The sequence below is a fragment of the Trachypithecus francoisi genome, unplaced genomic scaffold (genome assembly GCF_009764315.1).
Source record: "Trachypithecus francoisi isolate TF-2019V2 unplaced genomic scaffold, Tfra_2.0 Lachesis_group15, whole genome shotgun sequence".
Classification (NCBI taxonomy): domain Eukaryota; kingdom Metazoa; phylum Chordata; class Mammalia; order Primates; family Cercopithecidae; genus Trachypithecus; species Trachypithecus francoisi.
In genome coordinates this window covers 112,720,410-112,739,428 of record NW_022681460.1, presented here as the reverse complement: position 1 = coordinate 112,739,428, position 19,019 = coordinate 112,720,410, and the positions used below count along the sequence as shown (strand labels likewise).

The 19,019-nt window shown below is 53.6% G+C and overlaps 1 protein-coding gene across 4 annotated transcripts in view; it reads right to left on the bottom strand.

Annotated features, from left to right (window-relative positions):
- Positions 1 to 19,019, bottom strand: part of ABCA3 (ATP binding cassette subfamily A member 3) — a 64,765-nt gene that overhangs the window by 11,246 nt on the left and 34,500 nt on the right. For all 4 annotated transcript variants that reach the window (XM_033236107.1, XM_033236110.1, XM_033236108.1 and 1 more), the window contains 10 exons: positions 16,145 to 16,326; positions 12,552 to 12,695; positions 11,959 to 12,088; positions 11,019 to 11,173; positions 10,640 to 10,795; positions 10,212 to 10,422; positions 8,038 to 8,188; positions 4,782 to 4,880; positions 2,407 to 2,593; positions 934 to 1,237 (listed from right to left, as the gene is read on the bottom strand). In XM_033236107.1, coding sequence (XP_033091998.1) covers positions 934 to 1,237; positions 2,407 to 2,593; positions 4,782 to 4,880; positions 8,038 to 8,188; positions 10,212 to 10,422; positions 10,640 to 10,795; positions 11,019 to 11,173; positions 11,959 to 12,088; positions 12,552 to 12,695; positions 16,145 to 16,326 — 1,719 coding nt within the window. The remainder of the gene's footprint in view (positions 1 to 933; positions 1,238 to 2,406; positions 2,594 to 4,781; positions 4,881 to 8,037; positions 8,189 to 10,211; positions 10,423 to 10,639; positions 10,796 to 11,018; positions 11,174 to 11,958; positions 12,089 to 12,551; positions 12,696 to 16,144; positions 16,327 to 19,019) is intronic.

Here is a 19,019-nt window from a genome sequence, read left to right as displayed (position 1 = left end):
CTCCTAAGGAGAGCCTAATTTCTGCCAGGGTTTTGTCATCATTCAGTATGTGGAACTGTGAATGCCGGTCAGGAACCGGGAAGGCAGCTGCAAAATAAGAAAACCTTCCAGTAGGTTCCATTAACCAGAGCACGGTCCGTATTCTGATCCTGGGGCAGTATCCAACTGTGACTACCAAGACTTTTTTTTTTTTTTTCTTTCGAGACAGTCTTGCTCTGTCGCCCAGGCTGGATTGCAGTGGCGTGATCTCGGCTCACTGCAGGCTCCACCACCCGGGTTCAAGCCATTCTCCTGCCTCAGCCTCCAGAGTAGCTGGGATTACGGGCACCCACCACCACACCTAGTTCATTTTTTATGTTTAGTAGAGCAGAGTTTTGCCATGTTGACCAGGCTGGTCTCGAACTCCTGACCTCAAGTGATCTACCTGCCTCGGCCTCCCAAAGTGCTGGGATCTACCTGCCTCAGCCTCCCAATATGCTGGGAGCCACTGTGCCTGGTGAAGAATTGTGAATTTTAAGATGATGGAAGAAAAAACCGTGTCACGCGAAGGCGCACTGTCGCCAGCGTCGTCACAGAGCAAAGGTAACTTGAAGTCACCGTGTTTCTGCATTTGGCCCGTGAATGATGCTGAAAGTCAGCTTCAGGAAAGAGACTCCTGACAAAGCCTGGCCCAGTATGCCAGTGTCTCTGGCACTCCCAGTGACTCAGTGCCATGATCTGCCACCCAGGGGACATCGGCAATGTTTCCAGGCATGTGTGATGGTCACGATGGAGTGGGGCAAGGTCAGGGATGCTGCTGAACTTCCCTCAGCACATTCACAACAGCCAAGAACCATCCTCCCCAGATGTCGACCCTGCTGCAGTCAGGAAGGTGAACTCTGGCCGCACAACTGGCCCCTGATCCCCCCATCTCGCCCCCGGGATGCCCCTTACCGAGCACCTCGCGGGGCTCCTGTCCCTCGGCCTGCAGTGCGTCTTTCAGATGCTCTGACAGCTGCTGACCCAGCTGGGAGGTCCCGGGAACCGAGAAGGGCACGACGGTTCTGCCGTACTCGCCCAAGGTCAGCCTCAGCATGGGATCATCGAAGAGCTCTGAGGAGTAGTTGATGGCCAGGAGGGCCAGGGTGACGCAGGTCAGAGGCACTAGGATCTGTGCCGCCACCATTTTCCACTCGCGCCAGCTGTATGCGGCCTTCTTCAGGAACATGGCCCAGAACTGCTGGCAGTGCAGGGTGAGCTGCGACAGAGGGGGATGCAGGTGACATCGGCATCGCTTGGGGGCCAGTGCCTGACCCCCACCCACCTGCGGCAGGTGCTGTCCTGTGTGATACCAGCCTGGGGGCCTGGAGCTGAGGTTGCACTGGAGACTCTCAGAGCATTGAAATGGCTGTGGGGGGAGCTCAGTGCACCACGTGGCAGGCTTGCCTGTGCAGGCTCTGCAGGTCTCCATGGGGCCGTGCACATTGGTACTAGGAGCCTCACAGTGGCCATGGAGGCAAGGTGGACACTATTTATTTTGTTTTCTTGAGACAAGGTCACTCTGTCACCTGTGGTGGAGTGCAGTGGTGTGATCTCAGCTCACTGCAACCTCCACCTCCTGGGTTCAAGCGATTCTCCTGCCTTAGCCTCCCAAGTAGCTGGGATTACAGGTGCCCACCACCATGCCCAACTAATTTTTGTAGTTTTAGTAGAGACGGGGTTTTGTCATGTTGGCCTAGGCTGGTCTTGAACTACTGACCTCAAGTGATCTGCCTGCCTTGGCTTCCCAATGTGCTGTGATTACAGGCGTGAGCCACCACACCCAGCCCAGACACAGTTTCATTGTCTCAGGACAGTAGAGGCCCAGCTACCATCCCCTGCCCTCCCCCTGCCTCAAGGAGACACCACCATGCAGGTCACAGGAAACAGATGGCTGAGCCTCCCCACCAGCCTGACTGCCTGGTTCTCCAGCTTCTTCCCTTCCTGGTCCTCTGAGGCAGAGTGTGTCAGGGCTTTGAGATCAAGCTGACCAGGGATCAGACTGAGCTCTGTCACTCTGTCACATTTGACTTTGGCCCAGGGCTCGGTTTCCCATCTGTGAACAGGGTGCAGCAACCCCCCTCCCCGTCGCTGGCTGCTGGAAAGCCTCCTCAACACAGAGCTGGGCACTCAGCAAGTTCCTGTTGAGCAGGGCGCTGGGCCTGAGGTAGAGCATGAGAAATTCCAGTTGCTCCATTCAGATGCTTCTCCCTGCTGACCCATGCAGTGTGAGCCGCTGCCCGCCCTCTGCCTGCCCTCTGCCCGGTGCGCTGACTCTCCCAGATCCTGTTTCCACCCTCACAGACTCTCCTCTGCATCGGCTCACATGAGGCGTTTGGGGGCTGCTCGCCCTTCCCCTGCCGCCTGCCCACGTGCCTGGGCACTTACCCCAGTGTTGAGCTTGACAGCGGTGTGCTCCTCTTCGATGAGGGCTCCAATGCCGTCGGAGGGGTCCATGGCCCCACAGAGGTTGCTGTCCACAGCCCAGTCGCTGGCGCGCCTCTCATGCTGGTACTGCAGGGCAGGCAGCTGGATGGCCTGGATGTCCATGCTGCTGTCCACCAGCTTCCCGACCCTGTGCCGACATACACGTGGACTGGTCAGGACTCAGCTCCCCGGGCGGGTGGAGGGAGGGGCTGTGTTGAGAGGCACTGAGGGGAGCAGTGTCGCCGCAGTCCTCGGCGTGCTCATGCACCTGCCTATGCGTTCCCTCACTCATCAGTGTCTCTGGCCACCACGCACAGCTAATTTTCGTATTTTTAGTAGAGATAGGGTTTCACCATGTTGGCCTGGCTGGTCTCAAACTCCTGATCTCAAGTGATCCACCCGCCTTGGCCTCTCAAAGTGCTGGGATTACAGGCATGAACCACCACGCCTGGCAGAGGAGGTGATTTTATTATTATGTGAATTACGTCACACACACACACACACACACACACACCCCTTCCTAGAACTCCTCACCAATTAGGAAACACAGCTGAGGCTGCAGCAGGCAGGAGGCATCTCCCGGCTGGCTAAGCAACCTCGTCAGGCCACCCTTGGAGCTGTGTGAGCCCTGCCCGCCTGCTTCCTGCTCCTGTGTACAGGCTGCTGTGAGGCCTTGGTACCCGCTCCTCTGGCCCTTGCCAGAGCCCTTCTCCCTCACTGGAGAGAGGGCTGACTGACTGGAGTTGGAGCTGGCTGACTCCAGGCCAGCCCGTGGTTTCTTTTTCCTATGTTCACGCTTCCTTCCTTCAACTAGGATTCACGGAAAGTCAGTCAGTGCTCGGTCCTGTGCGGGATACAGGTCAGTGGGCAGTCCCTCCCACCCTCTGCCGCCTGGTTTCCCTGGGTCTGTTGCTGGACACGTGGTCCCCTGGACAGATGTCCCCAGAGCATGCACCACCATGTCCTGCATGTATGATCACCTATTCTGTCGCCTCCTCTAAGTTGTGGGCTACCCAAGGAGGAAAACCTATCTCACGTTTTTTTCTTTTTATTTTGACACAGGGTTTTGCTCTGTCCCCCGGGCTGGAGTGCAGTGGTACAATCTCAGTTCACTGCAACCTCCACTTCCCAGGTTCAATTGATTTTCCTGCCTCAGCCTCCCAAGTAGCTGAGATTACAGGTGTGTGCCACCACGCCTGGCTAATTTTTGTAGTTTTAGTAGAGATGGTGGCCGGGCGTGGTGGCTCATGCCTATAATCCCAGCACGGATCCTCAGGAGGGTCACCTGAGGTAGGGAGTTCCAGACCAGTGTGGCAAAACCCCATCTCTGCTAAAAATACAAAAAAACTAGCTGGGCGTAATGACATGTGCCTGCAGTCCCAGCTACTGAGGCTGAGGCAGGCGAATCGCTTGAATCTGGGAGGTGGAGGTTGCAGTGAGCTGAGAATGCACCACTGCACTCCAGCCTCGGCGACAGAGCGAGACACTGTCTCAAAAAAAAAAAAAAAAAGAGATGGGGTTTCACCATGTTGACCAGGCTGGTCTCAAACTCCTGGGCTCAAGCGATCACCTGCCTCGGCCTCCCAAAGTGCTGGGATGACAGGCGTGAGCCACTGCGCCCAGCCCCCATGCAGTTCTGAGGGTCTGGATGAGATAGTTCCCATCTTCATTAAGGACACAGGTATCCCCCAAGGATGATCTAAGCCCAAGAAGAGCTGGGCACGCCTCTGACACCGTGTGCTAGATGGCGGGTCTGGAAGGGACCCCAGGGCCATGCAGGCCCCTCAGGTGTGCTGCTGTTTCCCACGAACACTAGTGCCGCTGACAGTCACAGTCTGCACTTGGGGCTCTGACGGCAGCCACTGCCCTGCCCCCATCCTGGGCTGTTCCTCCAGCCACACGGGGGCATTCGGGATCATAACCGAGGTGACTGTTTCTCACCGCACTTGTTAAAAGTCCTCGGCCGGGCGCGGTGACTCATGCCTGTAATCTCAGCACTTGGGGAGGCTGAGGCGGGCGGACTACTTGAGGTCAGGAGTTTGAGACCAGCCTGACCAATATGGAGAAAACCCATCTCTACTACAAATACAAAATTCGCGGGGTGTGGTGGTGCATGCCTGTAATCCCAGCTACTCAGGAGACTGAGGCAGGAGAATCTCTTGAACCCAGGAGGCAGAGGTTGCAGTGAGCCAAGATCTCACCATTGCACTCCAGCCTGGGCAACAGAGTGCAACTCTATCTCAAAAAAAAAAAAAAAAAGAAAAGAAAAGAAAAAAAGAAAATCCTCTGCAGCACTGAGCCCAGTCCTAGGTGGACGGAAACACACATTTACTGACCGAAGGAAGACTTCCTCCATGGTGGTGATGGACGCCCCAAAGCTGGCAATGCCCAGCTCTTTCTGCTTCTTCTCCAGTTTAGCAAAGAGACCTTCAAACCTGAAAAACAGACCCAGCATGATGAGTCACTTCTCAGTGACTTTCTATATAATTTGTTCCTAAAGCATCACCCCCCAGCCGGGCACAGTGGCTCACGCCTGTAACCCCAGCACTTTGGGACACCAAGGCGGGCAGATCACCTGAGGTGACCATGAGTTCGATACCAGCCTAGTCAACATGGTGAAACCTGTCTCTATTAAAAACATAAAAAATTAGCCATGTGTGGTGGCAGGTGCCTGTAGTCCCAGCTACTCAGAAGGCAGAGGCAGGAGAATCACTTGAACCCAGGAGGTAGAGGCTGCAGTGAGCTGAGATTGCGCCACTGCACTCCAGCCTGGGCGGCAGAGTGAAACTCTGTCTCAAAATAAATAAATAAATAAATAAAATAAAAAAATAAAGAGGCCAGGTGCAGCACCTCACACCTGTAATCCTAGCACTTTGGGAGGCCGAGGTGGGTGAATTGCCTGAGCTCAGGAGTTCGAGACCAGCCTGAGCAACACAGTGAAACTGTCTCCACTAAAATACAACAAAACAAAACAAAACAAACAAACAAACAAAACAAACAAACAAAAAAACACTACCTAGTCATGGCAGCTTGTGCCTGTAATCCCAGCTACTTGGGAGGATGAGGCAGGAGAATTGCTTGAACCCGGGAGGCAGAGGTTGTGGTGAGCTGAGATCGCACCACTGGACTCCAGCCTGGGCAAAAGACCAAGACTCCATCTCCAAAAACTAAACTAAACTAAACTAAAATGAATTGGCCGGGCGCGGTGGCTCAAGCCTGTAATCCCAGCACTTTGGGAGGCCGAGATGGGCGGATCACAAGGTCAGGAGATCGAGACCATCCTGGCTAACACGGTGAAACCCGTCTCTACTAAAAATACAAAAAACTAGCTGGGCGAGGTAGCGGGCGCCTGTAGTCCCAGCTACTCGGGAGGCTGAGGCAGGAGAATGGCATAAACCCGGGAGGCGGAGCTTGCAGTGAGCTGAGATACGGCCACTGCACTTCAGCCCGGGCGACAGAGCGAGACTCCGTCTCAAAAAAAAAAAAAAAAACTAAAATGAATCACCCCCCACCCCACCTCCCTGTAGAATGGAGGAGGGGCCACAGGAGGTTAACTCCTTGAAATGCCTTTTTTTTTTCTTTTTTTTCTTAAGATGGAGTTTCGCTCTGTCGCCTGGGCTAGAGTGCAGTGGTGCAATCTCGGCTCACTGCAAACTCCGCCTCCCGGGTTCACAACCGTCTCCTGCCTCAGCCTCCTGAGGAGCTGGGACTACAGGCGCCCGCCACCATGCCCGGCTAATTTTTTGTATTTTTAGTAGAGACGGGGTTTCACCGTGTTAGCCAAGATGATCTCTTGATCTCCTGACCTTGTGATCCACCCACCTTGACCTCCCAAAGTGCTGGGATTACAGGCGTGAGCCACCGTGCCCGGCCATGTGGCTAATTTTTAATTTTTTTGTAGAGATGGGGTCTCACTATGTCGCCCAAGCTGGTCTCCTTCTCCTTCTGCCTTGGCTTCTGAAAGTGTTGGAATTACAGGCATGAGCAACCATGCCTGGCTAAAAGTGAGGTTCATATGGTTTGATTCCCTGGTTTTCTTTTTTTTTTTTTGAGACAGAGTCTCGCTCTGTTGCCCAGGCTGGAGTGCAGGGGTGCAGGGGCGTGATCTTGGCTCAGTGCAACCTCTGCTCCTGGGTTCACGCCATTCTCCTGCCTCAGCCTCCTGAGTAGCTGGGATTACAGGCTCCCACCACCATGCCCGGCTAATTTTTGTATTTTTAGTAGAGACGGGGTTTCACCACGTTGGTCAGGCTAGTCTCCAACTCCTGACCTCGTGATCCATCCGCCTTGGCCTCCCAAACTGTTGGGATTACAGGCATGAGCCACTGCACACAGCTGGGAAACACTTTCTGAGAATAAAATTAATAGAAGAAATCAAAAGAGAAAGGATGTTGCTACATTAAGTACAAAAGTTAGGCCAGGTGCAGTGGCTCATGCCTGTAATCCCAGAACTTTGGGAGGCTGAGGCAGAAGGATTACTTGAACCCAGGAGTTCAAGACCAGCTTGGGCAACATAACAAGACCCCATCTCTACAAAGAAATAAAAAAAGTAGCCGGACATGTTGATACACACCTGTAGTCCCAGCTACTTGGGAGGCTGAGGTGGGAGGATCACTTGAGCCAGGGAATTTCAAGGCTTCAGTGAGTTATGATTGCGCCACTGCACTCCAGCCTGGGTGACAGAGCAAGACCTTGTCTTTAAAATAAATGAATGTGGCCAGGCACAGTGACTCTTGCCTGAGATCTCAGCACTTTGGGAGGCCAAGGTGGGTGGATCACCTGAGGTTAAGAGTTTGAGACCAGCCTGGCCAACATGGTGAAACCCTGTCTCTACTAAAAATACAAAAATTAGCCAGGCGTGGTGGTGCAAGCTACTTGGGAGGCTGAGGCAGGAGAATCGCTTGAACCTGGCAGGCAGAGGTTGCAGTGAGCCGAGATTGTGCCACTGCACTCCGGACTGGGCAGCAGAGTGAGGCTCTATCTCAAAACAAATAATAAATAAATAACAATAAAATAGAATAAATAAATGTAAAATGGAAAAAAAAATCTGACAAAATCAAACAAACAAACTGGAGAAAAGTGCAACCAACTGATATTATCCAGATAATATCCAGACTGATACTGTCATAGAAAACTGGCTTCCCTCCCCTTGCTGGTTCTGCCGTGTGTATGAGACAGTGATAAGCAGGTGCTAACATCTCCAGCTCTGACACTGAGACCAGATTCACCACCTGTGTACAAATATAGACTCTCAGTTTCACTAGTTCTGAGTGCAGCTGCAGCCTGTGTTGAACCTGGTGACAGAAGGGGGAGTGTGAGCCCTGCATAAGCACTGAACACCCGTTTGGTGAGTCAGATAGGTGCTTCTCCTTTTCAGGTCCTAATTATGTTTCTCCTTGCTAGGAGGCTTGGCACCTAGGACCCAGCCAAGCAGATTCGTCTGGGCTGATGGTGCCCAGGCTGAGGGTCTAAGAGTGCCGACTGGCCAGGCCAGAGAGGGGCAGAGCAGCTGCCTCTGAGCACCAAGCCCTCTGGCCCAAGGGGATTCCATCTTGGATATATACCTGTGCGTGCCCTCCCTGGGAGGCGTACCTGTGTGTGCTCTCTCTGGGAAGGATGAAAGACAGCTCAGCCCCAGCACTGCTCTCCAGCGTGGCGTTGGGGACATGGTGGTGGACCAACTGGGAGATGCCTTCGGGGTTGCAGTGTGGCTCCTTCACCAGCGTCATGTGATAGCCGGCACCTGGAACACAGGGCCACGTGTGAGATCTTTGGCTGATCCCCCAGGTCTCTTCATGCCCACACCGGGGTCTCTAGGGCTCACACCAGGCAAGCTGGTGGGAAGGAGACCAGAGAACTGGAGGTGGGCAGCTGAAACAGAATGAATGTATCTTGGAGCTCCCCGTGCTGTCCCGAGGATCTTGCCTCCTGCTCCTGCTGGGAAGAGCTGCTGGGGATCTAGGGTGCTGAGCACTGTCAGGGCCACCTGCTGGAAGGTGGGGTCACCCCCTAACTGTACAAGCACCAGGGAAGGATATCAGCAGCAGCGACAGACCATGTGTGAGGGCTTCTGTCTTGTGGGGTTAACACTGACAGTTATGGTGCAGTTCTAGGAAGGGACCGTCAGCAGGAGCAGGAGCGAGAGCTACTGGCTGCAGGACCACACTGCACAGCACTATCATAGATGCATCTCACCTCTTCCCCAACATCACCGTGCAGAAGACGGAGATGGAATTCCATGTCCTTTTTTTTTGTGAGACAAGAGTCTCACTCTGTCACCCAGGCTGGAGTGCAGCCGCATAATCTTGGCTCACTGTAACTTCCACCTCCTTGATTCAAGTGATTCTCCTGCCTCAGCCTCCCCAAGTAGCTGGGATTACAGGCATGCACCACCATATCTGGCTAGTTTTTTTTTTTGAGACGGAGTCTTGCTCTGTCGCCCGGGCTGGAGTGCAGTGGCCGTATCTCAGCTCACTGCAAGCTCCGCCTCCCGGGTTCACGCCATTCTCCTGCCTCAGCCTCCGGAGTAGCTGGGACTACAGGCGCCCGCCACCTCGCCCGGCTAGTTTTTTTGTATTTTTTAGTAGAGATGGGGTTTCACCGTGTTAGCCAGGATGGTCTCGATCTCCTGACCTCGTGATCCGCCCGCCTCGGCCTCCCAAAGTGCTGGGATTACAGGCTTGAGCCACCGCGCCCGGCCGTTTTTTTGTATTTTTAGTAGAGACAGTTGTGACAGGTGTTGAGTGTTGTGTAAAATTTATCATCATGGTTCTGGAGTCATATGTTACACTTTAAATGTGCACAGTATTCCCAGAAACAAAACCGAAGTTCTCTCGACCCTTACTTGTTACCTTCCTGGCTTCCTTTTGCTTCACAGGGCCATGTAGCTGTCTCTTGTTGGCCAGGCTGGTCTTGAACTCCTGACCTCAAGTGATCTGCCTGCCTTAGCCTCCCAAAGTGCTGGGATTATAGGCAGTGAGCCACCATGCCCGGCCCCATGTCCTCTTTAGAGACAAGGATGCCAGGCCCAGGAAGAGCAGTGGCTCTGCCAACTGGGCAGTGGGGCAGGAAGTGGCCAGTGAAACTCTCAGAGGCCGTGGCGGATGGTTCCATATCTCCGAAGGTCTGTTCTCCTCCCTCTTGGTAACAAAACCCTGGTATCTTGGCTGAGCACGTGGCTGCCCAGGACAAAGGCCATCTCCTCTAGCCTGCTGCTGACCACATTGGGTTGCCACTCAGTCACTAGGGGGCAGAAGTGGGATATGCACTTGGGGGGTATCCTAAGGGGAGGAGGGCTCCTATGTCTTTGCTCCACCCCCTATCGGAATGTGGGGGACGCTGGCACACCCGGACCATGCTGGACCAGGAGGTGACCTTGAGAGGGAAGCTGCAGTTGCACAGTCAGAGGCCTGGGCCCAGATCCCGTCAGCCCGCTGGCCCTGGCCATGCTGTGAGCTGCTCTTACAAGGGAGCTGCCACGTTGGTGCGTGTGTCGGCCTCTCCAAGGGCAGTGCTGCTTCGTGGCACTGGGCTTGGCCACTGTTCTTCTGGTCATGGCTGAACTACATCCTAACCAAATTGAGACTTTCAGCTCTGTTTCCTGCCTCTTCCCTCTCACAAGCCCCCCTGCCCGGTTGGGCTCTCCACGCAGAGGCAACAGACAGGAGGCCATGCCTGATCTCAGGGCCCTTCATGAGGGTAGCAGCCATTCCCTCAGCACAGCAGCCAGGACACCGACCCCGTTACAGGCTGGCCCCACCACTCACCGTATTTCTGCTTGAGGAACAGCGAGGACCCGCAGCACTGCAGCTCTCCCTTGGCCATGATGGCGATGCGGTCTCCCAGCAGGTCAGCCTCGTCCATGAAGTGGGTGGTCAGCACGATGGTGCGGTCACTTTTCTGCCGCTGCAGAAGGTCCCAGATGGCCCTCCTGGAGATGGCGTCCATGCCCGAGGTGGGCTCGTCCAGTATCAGCACCTGGAGGCAGAGACACAGCCTCGTGACGCTGGTAGAGCCACACCCCAGGTTGGCCCATCAAGGGGTTCGCGGAGTCAGCTCGAGTCCTCCAAAGATGGTGATGGCCTTGTCTGGGGAGTCAAGGACCAAGGTGCCTGGGCCATGGTGGAAGGGCCAGCCCAGGTCGAGCAGGAGGGGAGCCCACTGCCTCCCACTGCCTCCAGTCCCACCGCCGCACCTTGGAGCCTGCGATGAGGGCAATGCCGATGGAGAGCTTGCGCCTCATGCCCCCGCTCAGGAAGCGGCTCCGTGAGTTCCACTTGTCCTCCAGGCCGATGATGTGCAGCATCTGCTTGACTTCTTCAGGGCACTTCTGGCGCGACAGACCTTTCAGCTGCAACGACAGGGGACGCAGGGAATGTAGGCTTCTGGCAGAAGGCTAACCCGGGCCAGCGAGTTTCTGGTGAGAGGAACCTCTCTTTGATGTGGCTGCACTCAGAACCCTGGCTCCTGTCCTCCTGGCTCCCTTTCTCCAGTTTAGCTCCTTGGAAGACTGCCCCGGAAACTCGAGCACATCAGTGGAAACACCCCCAGGACACCCATGGCCCCCAGCTCACCTGGGCGTAGAAATAAAGGTGCTCTGCGACTGTCAAGTTGTCAAACAGGATGTCGTGCTGCGGGCACAGGCCCAGGCTCTTCCGGATCTGAACCATGTCCTGGGAAATTTCATACCCGCTGACGTATGCCCGTCCACTGGTGGGGGGAAAGAGACCTGGGGCCCCGCAGGAGACCCCACATTCAGCATGAAGAGCCTCTTCGTCAGCACCTGGGGTAATGGCCCCTACCCTGTCTGTCTCCCCTAATTTCCTCTGAGGACCCTGCCCTTGAGATGGCCGGGAACCCCGCTCCCACCGGGGTGGGCTTTAGCTGGGCCCGTGGGAAAAAGCAGCAGCATGGAAACAGCCCTGCCACCGGGACGCACAGTTGGTTAGTGAGGAGAAACCCACGTCACACACACACAGACGAGTCACCACAATCAGTCCCCGCCCCAGGTCCCAGCCTGTGCCACTGCCAGACACCTTGGTGCTTGGGGAAGGCAGAGTGAAATGCCAACAGGAGGTGTGGTGCACAGGGGAGAGCTCTCAGAGGGGGGTTTGGTGACGGAATTAGCATGGGGATGAGCTGCTCCTGTGTGGCCTGTTTTTACTGACCCCGTCAAGCTCAGGCATCCACCAACAGAGGTGGTGAGGAGGGCAGGGGTCCCTGGGGGTCCCCCGGCATGTCCTGGACAGAGGTGGTGAGGAGGGCAGGGGTCCCTGGGGGTCCCCCGGCATGTCCTGGACAGAGGTGGTGAGGAAGGCAGGGGTCCCTGGGGGTCCCCCGGCATGTCCTGGACAGAGGCAGTAAGGAGGGCAGTCCCTGCATGTCCCACTGGGCCTGCGGGGCTGAGGCGCATCTCTTGCCACTGTGGTTGGGGAAGGCCCGAAAGCCCCGTTAAGGGAATGAGGCGGGGCTTGCGCTGAGATGATGTTAAAGGGGGGCCTGTCCAGTCCTCACCTGTGAGCATGGAAAGGGTCGTGGTCTTCCCGGCGCCATTGTGGCCCAGCAGGACAGTGATCTGTCCCTCGTAAAGGTTCAGGTTCAGGTCTCTGACGGCCGCCCTGTCCTTGTTCCCCACCCTGAACACCTGCAGGAAAGGCAGAGGCTGCCCTGGGCTACCCACAGCCCCGAGGCCCATGGCCAAGGCCTCTCCTGCTCCCTTGCCCGAGCGTCTCAGAAGGAACCAAGCCTAGCATCACCATCAGTGTGCAGAGGGGAGGGACGTTTTGGGCAGATGCTGCTCCCCTCTGGTCTCCCCCAGCACCAACACGTCCCAGACACCCTCAGTGTCTCTGCAACCCTGCAAGGCCCATGAGGCCGAGGCACTGCTGGATGGCTGAGTCTGGCATTTCCTGAGAAGCTGGAGATGTGGTCTGTGCCCTGAGGAACTGGTTAGAGGGCAGCGGAGGGTTCCTGCCCTCTTTCAGGGCAGGAGGTAGCAAGGCTCAGAGGGAGTACATGGCGGGCCATGAGGTCTCACCACCATGTTGTTAAGTCTTCCCCATGGTCCTGGCAGCCCCGGCCCTCCCTGTCCCCACAGGAGGCGGCACCTTGGACAGGTGCTTGATCTTGATCCCAGCCACCAGGTCCTCTGGCTCAGCTTCAAAGTACTCGTTTCTGAGCTCTTTCTCAGGGTCACTGTCTTCTTCCTCCTTCCCTGCAACCGCCCTTGGCTTCCCACACCAATAGGAGGGCTGGGAGGGAAGCAGACAGCTGTCAGTTTGTTCTGTTTGTGAAGAGCAAAGCAACAACCAGCAGACACACTAGATGCACACAGCCACGCACCCTCTGTCCCAGGCCTTCGCGACACTGCTGTGGAGAAGGCGCCGCTCAGGGACAGCCCCAGAGCGTCCTGACTTGTTTCATCCCTGTGAAGGTTCTAAGCCTCAGTTTCCTAACCTGGTGAGGGGGTGTAACGGTTACACACAGGCTTGTGAAGATGAACTCAGATCCGATACAGGGGAAAGGGAGTTTGTCAGCTATGAAATTTCATACAGAGAGAAATTATCTAATGCTCCAGTCCAGAGGGATGTTGGGGCCAAAATGGAAAGGAAGCTGTGTCCCCATGCCACCCGGCTGTTTCTTTGCTCAAGCCCCACATGAGCTCATGACTGTAAGCAAGAGAAGCTGAAGGCACCATGCCTCCCTCTAGTACAAGGAAGCTTCTTCCCATCTTCTCTGTGGCCATCACAGAAACAGCTCAGTGCATGGGGTAAGAACACAGTCACACACTTCACACACTGCCCTCGAGGACAGCCTGGTGCCTACATGGATGCAATCGACACAGTGGTGCGGGCAGAGCACCAGGGAAGGTGGAAGCAGTGCCTTGGCAGGATCAGCACCAGGGGAGCTGCGGGGCGGGGACTCGTTCACCCCCAGCTTCATGCCCACTGCACTTCCAGCATCCGGAAGGGCGTACGGCACACACTGCACTCCACTGGTTCTCAGGGACATAGCTCTCATATGTAAACTTATTTTAAAATCAGAATGCATCTTGGCTGGTTGCGGTGGCTCACATCTGTAATCCCAGCACTTTGGGAGGCTGAGGCGGGCAGATCACCAGGTCAGGAGATCGAGACCATCCTGGCTAACACGGTGAAACCCCATCTCTACTAAAAATACAAAAAAAGTAGCTGGGCATGGTGGTGGGCGCCTGTAGTCCCAGCTACTTAGGAGGCTGAGGCAGGAGAATGGCGTGAACCCGGGAAGCAGAGCTTGCAGTGAGCCGAGATCGCGCCACTGCACTTCAGACTGGGCGACAGAGCCAGACTCTGTCTCAAAAAAAAAAAAAAAAAAAAATCAGAATGCATCTTAAATCATAAAATGCCACAGTGTAACTGTGGCAGTTTTCTTTCTTAGTGATAGACAAAGTAACCATTACCTCTAATGATCAGTGTCATCTTACAGTTGATGAATTAAAATACAGGACACTTGATAAATATTTGTGGAATTGAAGAATGAAACCAGAAATGGCCTTGGCCAGAGGTGGTGGCTCATGTCTATAATCCCAGCACTTTGGGAGGCTGAGGCGGGTGGATTACCTGAGGTCAGGAGTTCAAGACCAGCCTGGCCAACATGGTGAAACCCCGTCTCTAATAAAAATACAAAAAAAATTAGCTGGGTGTGGTGGTGCACGCCTGTAATCCCAGCTACTCAGGAGGCTGAGGCAGGAGAATCGCTTGAACCTGGGAGGTGGAGGGTGCAGTGAGCTGAGATCATGCCACTGCACTCCAGCCTGGGCAACAGAACTAGACTCCAAATCAAAGAAAAAAAAATGACCTTAGGCCGGGCGCAGTGGCTCACGCCTGTAATCCCAGCACTGTGGGAGGTGGAGCTTGCAGTGAGCCAAGATGGTGCCACTGCACTCCAGCCTGGGGGACAGAGCGAGACTCCGTCTCAAAAAAAAAAAAAAAAATGACCTTCACTAGCCATCGGTAGGGAATTAGTTAAGTATGTGGTGATGAGCCCACGGGATGGAATACTGTGTGTCACTTTAAATGAAAGTGCTTCTTAAAAAGGTATATAGACAGACATATATTTATAAATATAACAACATTTATCAATATGTTTAGATAATTTAAAACTATATTAATAAATAGACAAATACGTGTATGTATTTAAGATATCTGAGTTGTACTGTTAGGTTAAGAAAAGCAACTTTTAAGCATTTTTTACGATATGATTCTTTTTTTTTTTGAGACAGGTTCTCATTTTGTCACCAAAGTTGGAGTGTGGTGAACACGGCTCACTGCAGCCTCCACCTCCTGGGCTCAAGTGATTCTTCTGCCTCAGCCTCCCAAGTAGTGGGGACCACAGGCATGTGCCGCCTGGCTACTTTTTTTTATTTTTTATTTATTTTGTGGAGATTGGGGCTTCACTATGTTGCCCAGGCGGGTCTCTAACTCCTGGCCTCAAGTCATCCTTCCACCTCAGCCTCCCAAAGTGCTGGGATTACAGGCATGAGCAACTGTGTCCACCCTGATCCCATTTTTTTTTTTTTTGAGACGGAGTCTCGCTCTATTGCCCAGGCTGGAGTGCAATGGCTTGATCTCGGCTCACTGCAAGCTCTGCCTCCCGGGTTCACACCATTTTCCCGCCTCAGCCTCCCGAGTAGCTGGGACTAGAGGTGCCTGACACCACACCCGGCTAATTTTTTTGTATTTTGAGATGGCGTTTCACCATGTTAGCCAGGATGGTCTCGATCTCCTGATCTCGTGATCTGCCTGCCTCAGCCTCCCAAAGTGCTGGGATCACAGGCATGAGTCACCGTGCCCATCCTTTTTTTTTTTTTTTGAGACGGAGTCTTGCTCTGTCGCCCAGGTTGGAGTGCGATGGTGCGGTCTCAGCTCACTGCAACCTCTGCCTCCCGGGTTCAAGCAATTCTACCTGCCTCAGCCTCCTGAGTAGCTGGGGTTACAGACGCCTGCCACCACACCCAGCTAATTTTTTTTTTCTTTTGTATTTCTTTAGTAGAAACGGGGTTTCGCCACGTTGGCCAGGCTGGTCTCAAACTTCTGACCTCAGGTGATCCGCCTGTCTCGGCCTCCCAAAGTGCTGGGATTACAGGCGTGAGCCACCACACCAGGCCTCCAATCACATTTTTATAAAACAAATGAAGCTGTGCTATATGTCCATCCACATGTACTCTATGACAGTAAGTGAAGAGAAGGAAACTCGGCAAAGTACATACCAAATGTCAACAGTGTTCATCTCACCAGTAGGACTGAGCTACAGATTCCAGGAATGCAATCATTTTTATAAGAAGCTAGATTTTGTAGGCAGAAAGCCCAGTCAGATACTTTTTACGAGAAAGGAGGCAGGAGTTGAGGAGGCAGGTGGGCAGCAGAGGCTGCGTGCATGGGTCTTGCAGAGAGGGGGCCAGAGCAACCCGTTTTTTGCACCCCTCTGTTTCAGGCTCTGGAGCAGAAGGATTTCTCTTGGGCATGGTGGGTCTTTATCTCTCTGTGAACTAGTCCCAAGGGCTCTTGGGGACATGCCACTCCCTGTGCACAGGGCAGGGTTCTGTGTCCCAGCCACACGCAGGCGCTGCATGTCAGGGACTTGGAGGGGTCCCTGAGTAGGCACTGGGGACACCTCTGCACTCACAGAGGTGGCAGATCAGGAGCTGGGCATCAGAACTCACCAGGATGAAGAAGTACCAGGGTTGAGGTACGCCGAACTGCCCTGGGAAGACGGCCTCCATGTACCAGGTCACCAGGCCATAAAGCACAGAGTCCAGCAGCAGCATCCCCAGCACCTGGCCGAAGCAGAAGTCGTCGTCCACGTTGACGGGACTCAGGAGGTCTCGCCACTGGATGCCCATGCCTGGAAGACACACCGGGAAAGTGGCCCAAAAGCCGGCAGGCTGGGGGCCCAGGGACCCTGAAGCCCCTGGTGGCACGCGTGTGCACGTGTGACCTTGCACGGTCACTGCTTGGTCGGCATGCCTTTTCCCTTCCTGGTTTTATAACAAGTTGGACAGCTTTCTTCAAGTCTGGAAGATAAATGCAGATTACAAAATCATTAAGTCACAGACTAGCAACAGCTCATTCACTGACAGGCCTGCAATTAATCTGTGACATATATGCACATATGTACACACATACATATGCACCCACATCTATGATTTCGGTAAGGCCAATGTGGGTCAATATGCATTTAGCATAAATCTTTTTTTTTTTTTTTTTTTTTTTGAGATGGAGTCTTGCTCTGTTGCCTAGGCTGGAGTGTAGTGGTGTGAACTTGGCCCACTGCAACCTCTGCCTCTGCAGTTCAAATGATTCTCCTGCCTCAGCCTTCGGAGTAGCTGGGATTATAGGAGCATGACACCACACCTGGTTAATTTTTTTTTTTTTTCTTAGATGGAGTCTCACTCTGTTGCCAGGCTGGAGTGCAGTGGCACGATCTCGGCTCGCTGCAACCTCCTCCTCCCATGTTCAAGCGGTTCTCCTGCCTCAGCCTCCTGAGTAGCTGGGACTACAGGAACGCACCACCACATCCAGCTAATTTCTGTATTTTTAGTAGAGACGGAGTTTCGCCATGTTGGCCAGGATGATCTCGATCTCTTGACCCCATCATCCGCCTGCCTCGGCCTCCCAAAGTGCTGGGATTACAGGCGTGAGACACCATGCCCCATCAATTTTTGTATTTTTAGTAGAGACAGGGTTTCGCCATGTTGGCCGGGCTGGTCTTGAACTCCTGACCTTGAATAATCCACCCGCCTTGGCCTCCCAAAGTGCTGGGATTACAGGTGTGAGCCACCCCATCCAGCCTAGTATTACTCTTTTTTCAAATTTTAATTTTGTAGTGACGGGGTCTTGCTATGTTGTCCAGGGTGGTCTCAATTTCCTTCAAATTCCTTTCCTGCCTCAAATTCCTTCTTCCTGCCTCGGCTGTAAGTCTTTTTTAATCACAGAAATATTTCAAACATGTGTAAAGCTCTCTTTAATGGAGCTCATGTTTCTCATCTTCTCTCTGGTTTGCCAACATTGCAGTCCTGACAGCGCTGGGGAATCTGTGTATCCAAACACCCTCTGTTTGGCGGAGGACCCTGAAGAAAATAATGCTCTTCAGCCTTGGTGAATTTGCACTTTCAAACAACCAGAGATTTGTCTGTTTTAAGAAAATTCACTCTAGCTGGGCATGGTGGCTCACATCTGTAATCCCAGCACGTTGGGAGGCTGACACAGGAGGACTACTTGAGGCCAGGAGTTTGAGACCAGCCTAGGCAACACAGACAAATTAGCCAGGTGTGGTGGTACGTGCTTGTGATCCCAGCTACTCAGGAGGCTGAGGTGGGAGGATCATTTGAGTCTGGGAGGTCGAGGCTACAGTGAGCTATTATCATGCTACTGCACTCCAGCCTGGGCAATGGAGTAAGACCCTGTCTCTAAAAAAAAATTGTTAAAAAGAAAGCGGCCGGGTGCGGTGGCTCAAGCCTGTAATCCCAGCACTTTGGGAGGCCGAGACGGGCGGATCACGAGGTCAGGAGATTGAGACCATCCTGGCTAACACGGTGAAACCCCGTCTCTACTAGAAATACAAAAAAACTAGCCGGGCAAGGTGGCGGGCGCCTGTAGTCCCAGCTACTCGGGAGGCTGAGGCAAGAGAATGGTGTAAACCTGGGAGGCGGAGCTTGCAGTGAGCTGAGATCTGGCCACTGCACTCCAGTCCGGGCGACAGAGCGAGACTCTGCCTCAAAAAAAAAAAAAAAAAAAAAGAAAGCAAAAGAACAAAGTCTACATTTTATCAACACACTAGTAAACACAGATAATGTAAAAGCTAAAGTGTCAGAAGACACTGCCGACTGCAAAAAACCATTCTAATGAAAGACAAAGCAACACTGGACACTCCCACCTCCTTCCACAGACCCAGACCTTTGCAAGCTGCAGCTAGGAACTGCATGGCGCCATGGCTTGACTGGGCCCCCCAAATTCACGTGTTGGAGACTTGACCCCCAATGCAGCAATGTTGTGATGTTCATAAAAATTAAGAAAAAAAGGGAGTCGTGATGGTGCCATTGCACTCCAGGCTGGGTGACACAGTGAGACCCTGTCTCAAAAAACAAAAAAGAAAAGAAAAAAAATGCTGTCATTTATCACTTGTTTCTCTCTCAGGCGTCTCTCCTGCCATCACCAGTCAAGGCAGGAGGCACTAGGAAGATGCTAATTCTACCCTTTACCAACAGCAGTGGTTGATCAGAAGCCCTAAAAACCAGCCAGCCTCAGTGGCTCACACCTGTAATCTTAGCACTTTGGGAGGCTGAGGGCAGATCACGAGGTCAGGAGTTCGAGACGAGCCTGGCCAACATGGGAAAACCCCTCTCTGCTAAAAATATAAAAAAGTTAGACGGGCATGGTCATGCATGCTTGTGATCCCAGGTACTTGGGAGGCTGAGGTGGGTGGATCACTTGAGCCCATAGGCAGAGGTTGCTGTGAGCCAAGATCACATCACTGCCCTCCAACCTGGGAAACAGAGTGAGATTCAGTCAAAAAAAAAAGTCCTTAAAACCCTAGAC